This window comes from Geotrypetes seraphini, chromosome 8, assembly GCF_902459505.1.
Source record: "Geotrypetes seraphini chromosome 8, aGeoSer1.1, whole genome shotgun sequence".
Lineage (NCBI taxonomy): Eukaryota > Metazoa > Chordata > Amphibia > Gymnophiona > Dermophiidae > Geotrypetes > Geotrypetes seraphini.
The window spans coordinates 79510244-79529946 of NC_047091.1; the positions used below are offsets into that span (position 1 = coordinate 79510244).

At 40.9% G+C, this 19703-nt stretch overlaps 1 protein-coding gene across 1 annotated transcript in view; it reads right to left on the reverse strand.

Moving 5' to 3' along the window:
• Nucleotides 1-19703, reverse strand: part of DNAJC4 (DnaJ heat shock protein family (Hsp40) member C4) — a 338056-nt gene that overhangs the window by 283944 nt on the left and 34409 nt on the right. The window contains exons 2-3 of the mRNA XM_033955045.1: nt 6973-7069; nt 4889-4982 (exon numbers count right to left, since the gene is read on the reverse strand). Coding sequence (XP_033810936.1) covers nt 4889-4982; nt 6973-7067 — 189 coding nt within the window. The 5' untranslated portion in view covers nt 7068-7069. The remainder of the gene's footprint in view (nt 1-4888; nt 4983-6972; nt 7070-19703) is intronic.

Below are 19703 nucleotides of genomic sequence, written 5' to 3' on the forward strand. Positions count from 1 at the left end.
GCTATGTCGGAGGAAGGGGATTATCGTTAAAGGGCTCTGCTTACCTTTCTATGTTGCCTCAGACCTTGAGGTACATTTTTCAAGTTGTGCTTATCCAGATCAAAAACCTCTATGTATTACTATGGATTAACTGTCTCCTTACCATACATTTAACATGCTTTGCAATGATTCAGCCCCACCTTGCATTTGCACTGCAAGTTCTGCATTTTTTGCTTACTCTCCACAATGTAAGCCCGCTGGGAAACAGCAGATTTTCATTCATGGGCTACAAAACAAACTGGGCAGAATCCCTGTATACTTTGAAGGAAAGGCAGGAGAGGGGAGATATGACAGAAACATTTAAATCAGTGTTCTTCAAACTTTTGACACTTTTGGACCGGCGGAAATAAAATATACTTCTCTCTCCGTATTCGCTGTGATAGGGGATTAATAGACCCGCAAATACAGAAAAACCGTGAATAACTTTTTCATGTGTTCGCTGTTTTCTATTAAAAACTATCGTGAATAAGGTAGAACCGGGAATAACATGGTGAAGAAAGTGCTGGGAATCAGCAATTTTCTCTGTAAACACTTGGAATCAGATATTTCTCTATGCAAGCTGACATAATTTGGGGGTAAGAGCCAGCAAGCTAAAAACTGTGAATAATCGAAACCGCAATTGCTGAAACTGCAAATACGGAGGGAGAAGTGTAATTATTTTGTGAACTGGCACTGGACCAGCAGTTGAAAAACACTAGACTAAGTCGTGGACCAGACCCCGCCCATCTCCACCCAATCTCCGCCCCAGACCCCGCCCCCATAATAGTACTAATTGTAACACCATTTTTTCCATTCATTTTTCATATATACACACACACACAATATAATCGTATTAACAACACATAATGGTTAACCGCAAAATTAAACTACATAAAGCACACTGCATGCTTCTCGATATTCATTCCTACCAGAACACAGATAACCCCATGCAAATACGGGACTAAAAACTAAAAGTACTAATATATACAAACAAACCCTAAGGTGCAAGACTCTGCATGCAGTACAACCCCAGAGGAAAAGAACAAATGCATTTCTTCCTGAACAGACAACAGATGTAAATCAATCACTAAATTAAAAAATAAAATCATTCCCCCTACCGTTGTTGTCTCCCTCCCTCCATGCTGTGCTTTGCCTTCTGGCCTGCCCCTGTGTTATCTTTGGGCCAGCTCCCTCTTCCTCAGTGCTGCAGTGCACAAAGCCGTGGGCAGCGGCTCCTTGCGCGTCCTGAAACTCATCTGGAAGCCTTCCCTCTGATGTTGCGATATTAGAGAGAAGGCTTCTGGTTCAGCTCAGGATGCATTTAGGAGCCTCTGCCCATGGCTTTGTGCACTGCAGCACTGACGAAGAGGGAGCTGGCCTGAAGACAATGCCGCATCGATCACACCATGGACTGGCAGCTGAAGAGCACTGTCTGGGGCCCGATGCACTTGCCGACCCTGTGGACCGGCAGGAAATTTCTGCAGATCGGCACCGGTCCATGGACCCAGCAGTTGAAGAACACTGATTTAAATAACTATGTGGCATAAATGCAATGAGGCAAGTCTCATTCAACTGAAAGGAAACTGGGGGAGACCCCAGGGGAGTGGCCAAGATGGCAGCTCGATTGCTGGCAGCATTTGTCGGTGAGAAAAGTGAAGCTGAAAGTTACCTTTTGTTGGTTTCCTGCTACTATGCCTCATACAAAAAGGAAAAGGATTATCAGGACTGTGTCTTCTCTGGTCAGAACTTCATCCCTGGCTCAACTCACCCTTGACCGATTCGCAGTCAGACCTGTTCCGGAAACCCCAGAGGGTCCTGCTGTGGAGAGTGATGAAGTATCATTGCTCTCCTCTTTGGGATACAATATCATGCTGTCCCCACTGGCTGCTAAACTACCACTGTGCCCAGCAGAGCAGCTGAGTCAACTTGTTAACGACTTGGAGGCTGGAATAGCCACTATAGCTACTGCGAGGGAAAAAGACCCAGTAAATTAAATTAACTGCTGATGAATTGAGTAAAGGAGTAATGAGTCATTCTTTATCTCTCCCTGTGAATTGGGAGGTTCTGCAAAAGTTGGATGGTATGGTAGAGAAGTCTGCACAAGAAATAACTCAGATGTTGGGTAGATTGAGACAATCTCAAAATATGGATATGGTGAAAAATGAATATTTAGATCAAGTTAAATAAGTTCAAAATGAAATGAAGGGACTTAAAGAGACAGTCTCTGAGATTATTAAGAATAAAAATGATTCATCACAAAGATTGAGCAATTTGAAAATTATAACAGAATCTTAGAGTTTTGAACTTTTCCAAATTCATTCTTCTTTCTTCATTGGATTTCTTTAAAAAATATTTGACTGAGATTTTATTTAAGCCTATTCAGGCTATTCCTCCTATTAATAAAATATATTATTTGCCTCAGTGATTGGGTGAAGGAAAAGATTCAAGTAGAAATCAAGTTCAACATCAGGATCAAGCTCAAGGAGAACTTAATGTATTGGAAGACATTTCTAATGTGTTAGAAACCTCACTTACAGATGTGACGGATAGGGCAGCTTTGATTGTCTCAATTGTTTCTGAGAAAGATTTAAATGCAATAATGAAATTATATTTTTGTAATTCTCAAAAGCTGTTCTGTGGGCAAAAAATTTGGATATATCCAGATTTAGCGAAAGTAACACAAAAGACAGAAGAAAAGAATTTCTTTCAATGAGAGAAGTAAAGAGATCGGGGGAGGGGAATTCTTTTTTATTAGCATAGCCATGTAAATGTATGATACAATGGCTTGGCAATAAGTATACGCTTTTTGCTCCATCCAACTAAGATCTTTTTTGGATCTTAAGAATCTCTCTAGAGGAATTGTATTAACTAACATAATATTTGGTTCAGGTTGTCTAGCAATAGTCCTTTCTTGAATTGTATTTTTTTATTTCTTCTTTTCTCCTAAAGTTGACCTCTCCCCCTTATATTGTGATCTAATAAGGAGTCTATTAATTTCTATAGAACAGGTTTCCTGTATGGAATGTTAATTGTTTCTTTACTCCACTTTTCTGTTGACAAAATGTTTTATTGCTAGTTATGTTTTTCGATACATATAACTAAAGAAAAAAAAAAAGGAAACTCTGGAATGAGAGGGAATTACAGTAGGAAGAAGGTGAAAGGGGATAGACAGAAGTAAGCTAAAAAAACTAGATAGGCCATATGATCTTTATCTGCCTTCATATTTCTAAGTGCTACCCTAGAGAAAGGGAGAAAAGACAAAATTCTTACCCTATACTGGGGCTTGGAGATACATATAAAACAATGATGAAAAGTTTTACTTAGCTGCCTACAAGTAAAGGAAAGGGAACAAGATCTGATATACACTTCTCCCTCCATATTTGCAGGGGATACGCAAAAAGATGGCCTGTGAATAAAAACAAACAAACCGCAAATAACTTTTTCATATTATATTTTCAGGTTTTTGGTATAGTCCCCGTGAATATCGTGAAATTGTGAATAAAACTTATCATTGTTATTTGCAATTGCTTTTATAAACAAGCTCGGTATTGCAGTTCTTGATTTGTACAATACCTGACCTGTTCCTGAAGGAGAGGTAATACCAGACCACACTGAAGCATGTGCTAAAATTTTCTCACTGCACACTTTTCTCCAACGCTGCTGTTTGCCCGACCACTCCAGGATGACGTCATTTGAGGGGCAAAGCCATCAAGACAAAAATTGTGAATAACCGAAGCCGCAAGTGTCGAAGTCTCGAATATGGAGGGAGAAGTGTACCACCTTTCTGTGGTTACAATCAAAGCAGTTTATTTTTAGTACCTGGGACAATGGAGGGTGAAGTGACTTGCCCAAAGTCACAAGGAGCTCCAGTGAGACTTCAGTGTACTTCTCTAGTACCAGCAGACCTGGTCATGAGTACTACCTTGACTACTTCTGACATAGGTCTGTTATTCATTTTCAGCTGAATCTGCTACTTGTCAGCATAGCTATTGCTAGCAATCAGCATTTTCAGTTGGCATAACTAATCTCAGCGAAGGCCTATGGGAAATTATATCAATCTCACTCTGGAATGTAGATGCAAATAGATCCTGAATGCTTATTCACAGAAAGCATCCAGGAAGACGGTTTCAAGTAGCCCTGATTAAATCATGATTAGCTAAAAGGTGTTAATGTGTTAATGTCTGATTAAGAGGGTGCTTAGGACAATGGGTCCAGGTGCACAGATAGCTAAAGTTAATCAGAAACTATTGTCAGAGACATACTGGAAATCACCATATGACTTCAGCCTATTCTTTATTCTGTCTAGCACAAGTTTACTAAGGAAGGGGAGATTTAACTTCTATTGAAGCTCAATAGTTTTCTATATTCAGAATAAGATTCCAAGCTATAAAAGCCTCCGCTCTGCAACACACATGAATCTCTTTCTCTCTCTATCTCTCTGTCTATCCTTCTCTTTATCTATGGAACCCGAAGCTTAGACCATCACCCCATCCCCCTTTCTCTCTCTCTCTGGCTCTCCCTAGAACTTCAGACTCTCTGTCTCTTTGCCTCTGAACTCTGTAAAGCAGGGAAACTGCTTTGCTCTCTACTTAATTGTAATGCTTAATTGTAATGCCTATGAATACTACTTTTCTGTAAGCCTATTTCTATAATATATTCTTTATGCAATCACCTCTGGCTGTGTTTCTTATTGGATTCTACTCCTGGTGAATCTTCTGTGAGGGAACTGAACCTGGGACCTGGCGTGTGTAAGGGCGCCTCTCAAGTAATCCCACCAACCATACATTGTGGGGGCCACTAACAATCCTTACACTACTCAGTTACCTTCTTTGATTTTATTCATTTTCAGCTGAATCTGCTACTTAGTTACCTTCTTTGATTTTGTGAAGAAAGCTTGTTTAATGTCTTCCAAGCTGGCATTCTGATTCACTCCCAGCAAGCTGTAGTAATTCTTTGTACTGCACCTGACACAACAATGAAAAGCATACAATGGAATTTTCATTCATACAATATTCCTTTGCACTAAAAGAAACAAAAAAAATGAGTTAAACCCAGCTGATATATTTATTATTCTCCAGTTTCTGTAATGTCTGATCAAAAAGAACCTGTTTATCACAAGCATGTTTTCACATACAAATACTCTGTCTCTGCTAATGACCAGTCCTGACTCCTAACATCACAACTACTCCCTATGAAAATGACAATAATATCATAAACACAGCAGGATGACATCAGTTGAAATCTGACATTAGAAAGAACACTAGCAAACATCATTTCATCCCTATAAATCTCCAAGGCTGAAAGTGAGATCCTGTAGAACACAATGAGGGGCATTTTCAAAAAAAATGTCTAAGTCCAAAGAAAAAAAATCTTGTTCATAATATCCAAAAATCCCAGCCAACTCACAGCCATAATCAAACAGGAAAAGTTTGAGATTTAGCAAAATGATTAGCCATTAGTCAAAGTGAAATGCCCAACTTTTGAATGACAAAGAAACTAGGAACATGAACGTCTCTCTGCCAACACGTTCAAACTATGGCCACTAGTGGTTAGTGGACTGTAAACCAAGGGAAACACACTGTAACTCTTTTTTTGTAAATGTGATATCTCCAGGACCTGAAAAATACCTATTATACTTGAATGTAGACCACTTCAGTAGCCTTCAGGTGTCTTATAGATTCAGGTAAAACCAAAAAAACTCTGTGGAGTGACGATAGTACTAAATGGACTTTATTTGAAAGTATCAAAGTTCCAAAGGTACACTAAAATCATCCACATAAATTAATTCCATCCACATAAAAGTAAATCATCCACATAAGAGCCTTAAAGGACCTAGTCCGCTAGGGATACAGGATTCAGACAAAAAACAAAAGGAATTGACCCCAAAATATCCACAAAATAGCCCTTTCTATTGCAAATGCAAGCAGTGTCTCACTTCCGGCTCACCACACAATTGTTTCCCACGTACTCACCTTTATAGGACCCCCAGGGACCCCTGAAGAAGACTTTTTGTCAAAACGCGGACTGTGTTGGGTCCTGTATCCCTAGCGGACTAGGTCCTTTAAGGCTCTTATGTGGATGATTTACTTTTATGTGGATGGAATTAGTTTATGTGGATGATTTTAGTGTACCTTTGGAACTTTGATACTTTCAAATAAAGTCCATTTAGGAACATCGTCACTCCACAGAGTTTTTTTGGTTTTCTCTGGATTTTCTTCTTTGTGGATATTTTGGGGTCAATTCCTTTTGTTTTTTGCTTATAGATTCAGGTACAATAGGTATTTTTCTGTTTCTGGAAAGTTCAGAAGAGTTGAAATGGGACTTGAACCTCAAATTCTTGGTTCGCAGTCCTCTGCAATACCCACAAAGCTATTCATCTGACCTGCTTGCTGATTTTTTTCAGAATGCCTATAATACCTTCAGCAGACATAGCCCAATTTTCCTTTAAAATTTCACTTTCAGGGAAGGAGGAGGGGAGCAACAACTGGGAGATTAAGGAAGGGTCATGCCTCAATCCCTCCAGTGGTCAGCTGCTCAATTAGAGCAACTTTTTGTAACTTGGAAATGACTGAAATGAGTCCATATAAAAATGTCCTTCTTTTTAGATATGATCATTCCTTACCATCTGAAAATCCTGTTGGATGTCCTTTTGGGCCCTCCTTAGTCTCACCCAAAACATGCCCACAATCCATTCCATTGGTGTATTTGGATGAATTACAGTGTTAAACATCCAAATTCTGACTTTCCAAAATCGGTATTTGGACATTTTTAGCGAATGGATGTTTTTAAGGCATTTTAAGAAGTTTATCCCCTTTGAAAATGAGCACTCATGCAACTTGTGGTGACATATTTCAATTTTTTTTTAAAGTAAGCTGCTCCACAAAACCTCAGGGACTTCCTAAACTGCTTTTGCAGCAAAAAAAAAAAAAGAAGAAGTATGATTTGCAAAAGTACCAGCTAGAAATGGTGGTGACAATTGTCCGAAGTGTTCCATTCCTGCAGGACAGGCAGAGTCTGGAAGCCAGCAGGTAGTGGATGCCTATGGACATTCCTGCAAAATGAGAAGGGAAGAGTCAGGGCTAACATCTAGATAGAAAGATCAGACTTAAAACAAAATGCAAACCATAAGGAAAGTAATGTTTCAGTATTTTAGGGAACACAATCGCAAAGGTTTCCAAGCAAAAACAGTGAAAACAAAGCAGCAAAACAAGCAGCGAATTCAGAAATATTTGCAAATGCACAGCTCTCCTCCCTTTTTGAGGGTAAGTTTATAATAGGGCTCCTCATTCAGAAGGGTAAGCAGACACTTACTTGGTGCTATTTTATAAAAACACTTTGGTGCCTATGAGAGGCATTTTCAATAGGACGTCTTAGTCTTGAGTTTGGACGTTTTGGGAAAGACGTCCAGAAATCCAGTAGGGAAAATGTTCATTTTCAAAACGTCCACATGAAAACGCACAAAAGCAATCTTTTCGGATGTCCAAGCAGCCAGCATTCTTAGCAAACAGCTGAGCGTTTCTCAGTACAGCAGAGGGACACTCTAAGGATTACTGCAATGATTATCATATTAAAAGTCCCAGGTACAGATGTCAATATAACTTGCTTATATTGTATAGTGAGCCCTCCAAAACCCACCCAAAACTTACTGTACCCACCTGTACACCACAATAGTACTTATGCCTGCAGGTGTCATCTTCATGTAGGCACAGTAGGTTTTAGAGGGCTCACCATACAATATAATAAGCAAGTTATGGTAACATCTGTACCTGGGACTTTTAATATGACATTCACTTCAGTAATCCTTAGAGTGGACAACCAATTTCAGACTGAAATTAAATACAGAAAAGACAAAAATCTTTCTAGCAAGCCCAAATGATAAAATAACTGCACAATCGTTTCATTTAAACGATCATGATTACCCAATTTCAAAAACGATCAAAATTTTAGGAGTCACTTTAGACTCCCACCTAACAATGGTAGAACACACAAATTTAGTGGTAAAAAAATGCTTTTTTGCCCTATGGAAATTAAAAACCATCAAAAATTATTTTGGCCCTCCATTGACTATTGGTGCAAGCACTAGTATTATCTATACTGGACTATTGCAACATAGTGTATCTGGGAGCATCAAACTACTGAGAAAACTGAGAATAGTGCAAAATACAGCTGTCCGCCTGATATTTGGACTGAGGAAAAATGATCACGTCAGTCCCTATTATCAATTATTACACTGGTTGCCAGTAGAAGCACAAGTAATATTTAAGTTCTCTTGTATTTGTTTTAAATTGTTTTGGGGACTGATCCCTAACTACCTATTACCACATTTTGTGCTATTAAACCCTACCAGGATAATCAGGAACTGCAATTTATTTACCTACCCCATGATCATTGGCTGTAAATCTTTTTGGGGCAGGATACTAGCATTCCAAGCAAATAAACAACAATCCTGGTTGGGCAATTATATCCACAGAACCAAGCAATCTTATAGCGCATTTCGAAAAGGGATTAAGACTGTACTATTTGATAAATTCATTTCTTAACTGAAGTCTCATTAAAACAATACTTTTAATCTGCCTGTACTTTAGATAACATGCTGTACTTCTTTTTAGAGAATGACACGGTGACAAAATTCATCACCGTTCCCGTCCCCGCGGGAAACCATCTTCATGTCATTCTTTAAGGAGAGAGGGAAGAATCAGAGTATGAATGGCCACAACCACTGACCCACAAGCTTTGCTTTGAAGAATGCTGGTGTAGAAGGACTGAGGTTGAAATAGACACTAGAAAATGATATGGGATTATTTCCCGCGGTTATCCGCGGGGACGGGAATGGTGATGAAATTTGTCACCGCGTCATTCTCTACTTCTTTTCTCAATACTTTGTACTTCGCTGATTGTCCAGTTTCTCTTCTGTGTAAACCACCTAGAAGTCATTTGATTTTTGGTGGTATAGAAGAATAAAGTTATTATTATTATTAATCCTTAGAGTGCCCTTCTGCTCTGCTGTGCCAATGTATGTGAGCCTTGTGACTCTGTCATACAGGCTGGATAGTACAGGGGAAGGGGTTCACATTTTTGGGTGGTGGGAGGGGGTCCGAGATCACTGGGGGAATAAGGGAGGTTATGTCTTAATCCCTCTAGTGGTCATCAGTCAGATTGGGCACCTTTTTAGCATTTAGATACTTTTAAAACAGATCTAGCTCCAAACATCTAAAAAAAAAAGTCCTGGAAGTTTTTTTAAAGGTTTGAAGATCCCTACCAAGTGTCCAAGTCCTAAGCTTGCCCAAAACACTCCTCTAACATGCCCTCTTAAGATTTAGATGCACTGCAGACAAAACAACCAGAAAGATGTCTAGGAAGTCTGTTTTGAGAATGCCCACTTGGACGTTTTAATTAGTAAGATGTCCAAGTGCTATCTTTTGGATGTCTAGCTTTTTTGAAAATGAGCTCCTATATGTCTTTATAAAATACTACTGTGACAGAAATCATGCTTAACTTGCAGATGTAAATGTCTGCATTTATATTATTCATGGAAAAGTTGTGTCTTGTCTGATAATTTTCTTTCCTTTAGTCTTATCAGACCAGTCCAGACAAATAGGTTGTGTCCTACCACCAGCAGATAGAGACAGGATAAGAAAATAGTCCTTGTGACTTGCCCCTTAAGGGTATTATGCAGCATTGAATGTTCAGTATTTCAAATAACCAAGCAATTGTGCTCAAAATCTGCCTGCTGACCAATGTTGAAACTCTGAGACCAAATGATTCAGTCAGGTCATAACCTTACCAACTAGTAAGCACAGTTACTGACCGTAACTGGTGTTATCCAGGGACAGCAGGCAGATATTCTCACGTATGGGTGACATCACCGACGGAGCCCCGGTAGGGACCACTTTAAAAGTGAATCACCACTTTAAGTCTTTAGAAAGTTCGCGATAGCCAGAACTGCACATGCGCAAGTGTCTTCCTACCCGACGTAGGGCACGCGGTCCCTCAGTTAAGATAAGCCAGCTAAGAAGCCAACCGGGGAGATGGGTGGGTTGTGAGAATATCTGCCTGCTGTCCCTGGATAGCACCTGCTACGGTAAGTAACTGCTTTATCCCAGGACAAGCAGGCAGCATATTCTCACGTATGGGTGATCTCCAAGCTAACAGAAATGGGATGGTGGGAGTGTTGGCCTTAGGAAAATAAATTTTGTAATACAGATTGGCCGAAGTGCCCATCTCGCCTGGAGAAAGACTCCAGACAGTAGTACTAGTGGGGATTTCACAAGTTCCTGCTGCAGCAGAGCAGAGGAAACAAAATGGCCAACAGTCCCAATGTCATGGCTGAGGGAACCTCGGACACACGATGGGTGTGCCAGAACCATTTTTAAAGTCAGAAACTGTCTATCACAGGAGGGGCAGAGAGAGTCAACAGCTGTAACATAGAAACATAGAATATGACGGCAGAAAAGGGCTATAGCCCATCAAGTCTGCCCACGCTAATGACCCACCCCCAGACTTCACCCGGCTAGAGATCCCACATACATATCCCATTTCTTTTTGAAATCGAGCACGCTGCTGGCGTCAATCACCTGCAATGGAAGTTCATTCCAATGATCGACTACCCTTTCGGTGAAAAAATACTTCCTGGTGTCGCCATGAAATTGCCCACCTTTGATTTTCAGCGGATGACCTCTTGTGGTTGAAGGTCCTTTAAGAAAGAAGATATCATCTTCCACCTCGATGCGGCCCGTGATATATTTAAAAGTCTCAATCATGTCCCCCCTCTCTCTACGTTCCTCGAGCGAGTATAGTTGCAGTTTATTCAGTCTTTCCTCATATGGGAGGCTCTTGAGTCCCGAGACCATCCTGGTGGTAATTCGCTGAACCGACTCGATTCTCCGCACATCTTTTTGATAATGTGGTCTCCAGAATTGAACACAATATTCAAGATGAGGTCTCACCATGGATCTGTACAGGGACATTATGACTTCGGGCCTCCGGCTGACGAAACCTCTATGGATGCATCCCACCATTTGTCTAGCCTTGGATGCAGCTTTCTCCACCTGCTTGGCAGTTTTCATGTCTTCACTAATGATTACTCCCAAATCTCGTTCTGCCCTAGTCCTAGCTAAGGTCTCACCATTCAGAGTGTAAGTTCTGCATGGGTTTTTGCTGCCAAGGTGCATGACCTTACATTTTTTGGCATTAAAGCCCAGCTGCCAAGTCGAGGACCAATGTTCCAATAAGAGCAGGTCCTGCTCCATACTGTCGGGTAAGGTGCTGTTATCTACTATGTTGCATAGTTTGGCGTCGTCGGCGAATAGTGTTATTTTACCTTGAAGCCCTTGAGTCAGGTCTCTTATGTATATGTTGAAAAGGATCGGTCCCAAGACCGATCCCTGTGGCACTCCACTGGTCACCTCCGATGTATTGGAGGGGGTACCGTTAACCACCACCCTCTGGATTCTACCGCTTAACCAGTCATTGACCCATGTCGTCAATATCACTCCCAATCCCATCGAAGTCATCTTGCTCAACAATCTGCGGTGCGGGACACTATCAAAAGCTTTGCTGAAGTCCAAGTACACGACGTCTAGAGACTTCCCCATATCCAGTTTCCTTGTAACCCAGTCAAAGAAGCTGATCAGATTGGATTGACAGGACCTTCCCTTTGTGAATCCATGCTGCTGGGGATCCTGTAGATTCTCCTCGGTCAGGATCGTATCTAATTCCTGTTTAATAAGTCTTTCCATGAGTTTGCTCACTATTGAGGTGAGATTGACCGGTCTGTAATTCGCAGCTTCCGTTCTGCAACCTTTTTTGTGCAATGGAATGATGTTAGCTGTTTTCCAGTCCATGGGGACTTTTCCGGTACTTAGGGAAAGATGCTGTACTCAGCTACTAGCTTCTACAGACAGATAGCACCAGCCTTCTGACATGCCTGACTATACACTCAGACTCGGTGGCCTGGGACCCCAGCAATGTCATATCTCACCTGTACAGCTCCTTAAGGCATGCTTTTTGTTTCTGTTGTTTTGTTTTCTAATGCTGCCTAAAGCAGCAGTGTTTTTAAAAAAATAATTTTTATTAAATTTTTCAGATATATATATACAAGCCACAACAAACCAACAACCACTAACAAAAGGAATAGAAGAAACAATCAGGTCTTTCGTGTAAGTCCTTCACGAAGACCCACAGAAACCAAACTCCATCACCAAAACTTCCCCCCCCCAAGCAGCAGTGTTTCTTCTTCTTTTTTAAAATTAACTTTATCCCCTTACAAAGGGCATAAGCCAGAGAAGTGAAGGGGACGGAAATAAAGCTAAGCCATAAAGAAAGGGTTTGTTTGTTTTAGGCTGCCTGGAGCTGCAGGAGAGTTTGGGGGCAGCACCTCAACAGAGGGCAGATTGGGTGCAATTGGGACCCACACCCTCTATGGCAAGGCCCTTCAAGGATCATTCAATCAGTTCTGGTCCAGTTCACGAATTGGGAGCCTAGGAACTGGCCATCAGAGCTCAGCCAAGCTGTGTGGCCTTAGCCTGAGGAGGAGTAGGGACCAGCAATACTAGCCTGAACTAGGGTAGAGAAATATTGGAGTTTTCCACTGAGCACCAGTTTCTTATACTGATGATGTCACAGGAAAAGATCAATTTCTCTATCTTCATCTTTTGATAGACACAGATAATAGCCAATAGTTCAAACGGTACAGCCAAGATGCTCAAGCAAGTTTGCTCCAATGAAGGCAATGCAGTGATGTTGAGAGAGAGAGAGAGATTGTTCTAGGGATGGAGTGTGTTAAGAGAGCACAAATTTTAAACACTATCCACCCATCATGGCTAGATTGTGGATGAAGTTTTATCCTAAGGTGTACTATTCTGCCATTGAGCAACTTAAACAAGATTTATGTCCATGTGAATGTTTACAACGGCTCTTTCCACAGCAAATGAGGAATCATTCCCTTCTTTCAGAACCTAAAAATATATTTTTTTTCAGCAGAGACATGTAAGGTCTCCAAACATCATATATTTTGTGTTGGCCCTCTAAAAGGTATCAAAGACATGAGATTTCTAATGGGCCGATATGGTTCCTAGAGCTTTGAAAAAAATCCCCAACAGAATAGCACCTTAAAAAAAAAAAATCTGGAAATTGGATCCAAACTAATGAAAAAAGACAAGGTTTGATTAATCCTATACATTAATAACAGTCCTGTGGATTGTCTAAAATCATGCTGGTGGAAAAAGGTTCGTTGATGTTCAGAAGAGCATGTAACTAACAAAAAGTGCTGGGCATTTTCTCTTCCTCTGTATGATATTAAGTGTTTGTGCTCAGCAAAAACACCATCTGGCTAGTGACATTAGAGATCCAATAAATCTTTCTGTTCCCTCAGTGTCAAAAATACAAACAGAATGATTGGCTCCAAAGGATAACTTAATGCATCTTAATCACGCCTGATTACAGATTCCTCATTAACAGAATCTGGAGTAGGTGAAAGGGGGTTTTAAGATGATTCAGCAGACGTCTAAGTGGTCATTTGCTTTAGAAGGGCTAAATTAAAATCTAGTTTAGGTAACCCATGAAATAAGTTAGACGGAGTGTTCTTTTCAATAGATAGCTGTACATTTTGTTTCTGTCTTTGCTTCTTACTAACAGCTGTACAAAGCAAGGAGAAATTAGGTCATTCCTACCTATTTCCATATAAAATAGGAAAAGGACACCATGATAATACAGGATAGCAAAACAAATATGCAAGACACAATCAGACAGTCCACTTGCTCATGTCTCAGGATAAGACTGGTCACTTAGCTCCTCTGTTTTATAGATGATATGCCGATTGGAAAAAAAAAAAAAAGGGTTTCAGGTGACAACTTAAATTTGGGAAAAATTGTTCATTGTGTAAAGCAGGAAGGAGTAAGATCATTCCAAAGTTTGGGTGAAAGAAAGTAAAAAACAGTACTGTATATCTAGTAGACTCAAATTGGGTTTGGCTTGGACATGCAGATTACGAGATGGGGGTACAGGAAACTGTCTCTGTAGACAGATACAGAGAAACTCAAGTGATAAGCTTTATGAATGAAAACTAGCAACTAAAATAGAATACAATGACGTACTAGAAGCTAGTGTAATTGAATGAGAAGTAGAGAAATATGATCTGATTTTTTTTTAGCATTGTAAAGAAACCCAGCAGCGCAATTTAGTAAAGTCTGGAGATGTTTTATTTCAGACAAAGGAGGACCAGCATAAAATGAATTGTAATAGTCCAGATAAGAGTATGAGAAAAGCATATAAAGCAGTATGAAAGGAGACAAAATCCAGAGGATCACGCAAACATAGCTTGAGCAGAGTGGTAAAACCGGATCTAAGTATACATGAAATTTGTCTAGTAAAAATGAAGTTAGAGTCTAACCAAGCTCCAAGATATCAAAAGCTGTCAACTGGAGAAATAGGAAGTCCAAAAAGGACTGGAACCTGCTGTAGATGGGGGATATGATCCTGTTAACTCAACAGGTTATAGTCTTGTCCGAGTTCAATTTTAGTTTATTAGAGGCAAGCCAAGCAGTCAGAGTTGATAAACAAATCTGTAAAGGTTAGAGATCAATGTTTGTTGGAGAGACAGGAATAAACAATAATATATTGTTCACACATGAAAAATTGAATGCTGTATGACTAAATTAATATAGCCAGAGGGCAAACAAAAATATTAAACAAGAGGGATGATAGTATGGAGCTCCACAATTTAGAGGAAAAGAGAGGAAAGACTGTTTATTGAACGCTTTTATACCGCTACTAATGACTGGGGAGTCAATTCAGAGCGGTTTACATGAGTTTCTGTAATGATGTTACAATCCTTGAGCTTCTGTAATGATGTTACAATACAGTTAGAGTGTTTCTGTGATGGTTTTCCATACATGAGCTTCTGTAGTGTTGTTGTAATACATTTACATATCTTTTACATTTAGGGCTTCTTCTATAAAACTGCGCTAGCAGTTTATAGCGCGGGGAGCCGCACTGAATGGACCGCATTGCTCCCGATGCTCATAAAGTTCCTATGAGCGTTGGGAGCAGTAATGGCCATTCAGCGCAGCTCTCTGTGCTAAAAACTGCTTGCAATTTAATAGAAGAGGGGGTTAGTCTTTTTTGACTGGGCATACAGTATTTACACACTATATTTTTACCTTATATATACACTTGAGTAAACCATATTCACCCTATATATACCTCATCTTATGCATTTATACTATAATACACTCATCCTACGTATCTCACACATAATACTAGTATTATCCTTGTCCTAATGCTTTTGTATTTAATGTCTCTGAGGAGGGTATTTACAGCAGGTATTCTTAGCTTGAGTACAGGGAGCATGCTGATGTATGTTTATGTAGTCTGGCTGCTAGATATTGCGGTTATGAGAGGTGAACGATTTTGTGTGTCAGCAATAAGATCTTGAATTTCACCCTGCTTTCCATTAGGAGCCAGTGTAACTCTTTCAGTAGCAGGGTAGTACTCATCTGTCTCGATTTTCCAAGAAGAAATCTTGCTGCTGCATTTTGTACTATTTGTATCTGCCTCATCATGTACTTTAGAATGCCCAGGAGGACTGCATTGCAGTAGTCAAATATTGAGAGTACCAGGGATATTATTACGTTGGACATTGCTTGATGGGTGATGTAGGGTTTAAGTCCTCTAACCCAGTGGTTCCCAACCTTGTTCTGGAGGATCACCAGGCCAATCGGGTTTTCAGGCTAGCCCTAATGAATATGTATGAGAGAGTTTTGCATATAATGGAAGTGGCAGGCATGCAAATCTGCTCAATTCATATTCATTAGGGTTAGCCTGAAAACCTGATTGGCCTTGTGGTCCTCCAGGACAGGGTTGGGAACCACTGCTCTAACCTGATAGAGTTTGCCAAAAGCGTTTTCATGATGTATTGAATCTGTATTGTCATGTCTAGGTTTGGGTTCAGCCATACTCCTAGATTTTTCACCCCACTCCTTGGATGATTTTATGGTATTGCCATTCAGAGTTAGTTGATATCTTGGGCTATTTCCTCCCCACTTGTTAATCAGTAGTAGTTCTGTTTTTTCCTTGTTAGCTACTAGTCCATTTGTTTGGAACCATCTGAAGATTTTCTCTAGATCTGTCTTTATCCTCTGTTTAATCTTCACATTATGTTTCTTCAGTGGGATAATTAGTTGGATCCAGAAGAACTGTAAAATTGTCAGAGGGAAAAGATGAGAACCAACTGAGAACAGAACCAGAGAAAGTGATATGAGACCAAAAAAGCAGAAGACAATGGTTAACTAGATCATAAGAACATAAGCATTGCCTCTGCTGGGTCAGACCAGAGGTCCATCATGCCCAGCAGTCCGCTCTCACGGCGGCCCATCAAGTCCAGGACCTGTGTAGTATTCCTCTATCTATACCCTTCTATTCCTTTTTCCTTCAGGAAATTATCTAATCCTTTCTTGAACCCCAATATCGTGCTCTGTCCTATCACACTCTCTGGAAGCACATTCCAGGTATCCACTACCCTTTGGGTGAAGAAGAATTTCCTAGCATTGGTTCTGAATCTGTCCCCTTTTAATTTTTCCGAATGCCCTCTCGTTCTTGTAGTTTTCGAAAGTTTGAAGAATCTGTCCCTCTGCACTTTCTCTATACCCTTCATGATCTTGTAAGTCTCTATCATGTCCCCTCTAAGTCTCCGCTTTTCCAGGGAAAAGAGCCCCAGTTTCTCTAGTCTTTCACCATACCTTTTATCAATCGCGTCGCCCTTTTCTGAACCCTCTCAAGTAACGCCATATCCTTCTTAAGGTACGGCGACCAATATTGGATGCAGTGCTCCAGATGCGGGCGCACCATCGCCCGATACAATGGCAGGTAACCTCTTTCGATCTGGCTGTAATACCTTTCTTGATAATACCTAGCATTCTATTCGTCTTCTTTGAGGCCATTGTGCACTGTGCCGACGGCCTTATTGTCTTGTCCACTATTACCCCAAGTCCTTTTCTAGGGTACTTTCACCCATTGCCAGCCCTCCCATCGTGTAGCTGTACTTCGGGTTTCTGTTTCCCACATGCAAGACTTTACATTTCTCTACATTAAACTTCATCTGCCATCTCGTCGCCCACTCTTCTAGTTTGTTCAGGTCCCTTTGTAAATCTTCACAGTCCTCTTTAGTCCCAACTCCACTAAATAGTTTGGTGTCGTCTGCGAATTTTATTCCTTCGCACTTCGTCCCTGTTTCTAGATCGTTTATAAATACATTGAACAGCAGCAGTCCGAGCACCGACCCCTGCGCAACACCACTCGTGACCCTCCTCCAGTCAGAATAGTGGCCCTTCACTCCTACCCTTTGCTTCCTACCTGCCAACCAATTTTTGATCCATCTATGTTTGCAAATAAGTCTAGGGAAACAATTTTGCCCCTATCTGAAGAGGTGCTGAGTGAGGATCTGCTAAGGGAAAGAAAAACTCCACTGGAATATCTTACCTGTTTGCATTCAAACTTAGGACAGGTCAAACTTGGGCTTCAGTAGGTTATTTCATCGTCCTTCTCTTTTACTTTTTAGTTCAGTACTCTACTTTTTCAGCAAAGCCAGTTTAGGCAATAGTGTAGCCTTTAGAGTCTCTGTTAAATTTTTACATAAAAAGTGTTTTAGTCTAGATTTGTATTTTAGATTGCATTTCAGAGCATAAGATAAAATCAGATTAAGGCACTGGTAGCAGTTGAGGAAAGTCTTTTAGAGTTTAATTTCCACCCACCCCTGGTGATGGCATCGGAAATGTTGCTTGCTGCAAGGGGGTTGGAGGTGGGGAATGTTGGCTGCTGTGCTGCTGTCAGCATCGGAAGACCTCAGCAAATGCCAGTAAGCGAAGAGCTGATTATCGGATGATCGGGGAGGGGGGAGAATGTTGGTTACTGTGGTGGTGGCATTGGAGTCAAGGGGAGGGGGGATTTGGAAAGAAATGTTGGTTGCTGCAAGGAGGTTGGAGGCAGAAAATGTTGGCTGCTATGCTGGTGGCAGTGTCAGGGGAGGGAAGAAGGAGGGAGGGAAAAGAAGAGGAGTGTTGTTGGTCTGGGGGGAGGAGAGAACATAGATATACAAAAGAGTAGGGCCAGACAGAATATAACCCCCCCCCCCCCAGTTTATACTCGAGTTAACAGTTCCCCCTCCCCTTTTTTTTTGGGGGGGGATTGTTATCTTGGTTTATACTCAGTTAGGTTTATATTCGAGTAAATACGGTACTAATCTGCTGAGCCCTTAACCAGAACACACCATTGTGTGTAGTTTGGAGAATCTGAAACTTTTTTTTTTTTTTTGAAAGTTAAATCTGAAGATCTAAAACTTTAAGAGCAATCTCTTGTCTTGGAATTCTGAGAGATTCTGTGGTGCAGAGCTGTTTCCAGTTAGTATTCCAAATATATTGTCAGACTCTGTGGGACTGTGAGATAATTATTGAGGAGTTTCATTATTTCTGAATCAAAAATACATAAATATGCAGATAAAGCTGAGGTTGGAAACACTACCCCAGTCAATCTAGCCACCACAGATCATGCCAGTCTCCATCAATCCCTCTGGTCACCACCAGTCACTCTAACCATCACTGAACTTCGGGTCTTCTGGCTGCTTCTGGTACCACTACCAGTCTCGCCACTGGTTGCCACCAGTCCCTCCAGTCCCACTGCCGGTCACTCACCAGTCACCATCAGCCAAGGACCTCTGGTTCTTCTAGCTATTTCCGGTACTATTACCAATCTCTTTGATGGTAACCACTAGTCCCTCTGGTCCCACCACTGGTCACTCAGAGCCACAATACCATGGGTACACTGGTCCCCATGGACATTCCTGTCACCGGTCCCTCTGGATGTTCCAGTCAACTCAAATATTTTACCTGAGCACACTGGTCCCTCTGGATGCTCCGGTCACTCAGATAATTAGGCTTACCAAGAGTTAGACTTTTGCCAGCATTCCTCCCCTTGAGGGTCACCTGAGTTCCAGAAGGAACTCTTACTTTTCTAGTCTCTTTGTTCTGGGAGTCTTGTTTTCTAACCATTTTTCCATTCAGAGTGAGTAGAGAGCTCCCAGGTATCTTTGCTGTATCCAAATGCAAATGAGTTCCTTTTTCTGAAACTGAGTCTTCCCTCTGCTGGTGGGTGATGGGACATATACCCCGTCACAGACAGGTAAGGAACCGATATAAAGAGAAAAGGGCCCTAGAAGGTTTTAAAAGTTTACCTATATGACTACTGAAGTACTGCCATTTGGACTGCTTCAGAAGGCTATTATACTGGTGTCATCAGGTCCTACAGCGTTGCTGAGAAAAAGGAAAAAAATAAAAATAAAAATAGCAGGATTTATCAAGGTATATCTGGCCCTAAGTGAAATACTGAAGATGAAAATTTGCCCCCAGAATTCACCCCAAGGAGGACACCCTAGGAGCATAACCTGCTCCTTGGGTGTACTCCTTTAGCAAGAACTGACACCAATACTTTGAATTTAAAGATCTCCCAGGTATGATGTTTACACAGGGCAGGCAGGTGATCTGGGCACAGAGAGGTAGATGAGGGCACTAATGGAACAGGAGCAATCTGAAAAACACAAGGAGCTTCATTCAGCCAAAAAACAAAGCATTCAAAAATGAAGTAAGCCATCTCGTATTCTCTACAGGAAGAATTGTTCCAGCAGATAATAATGAAAT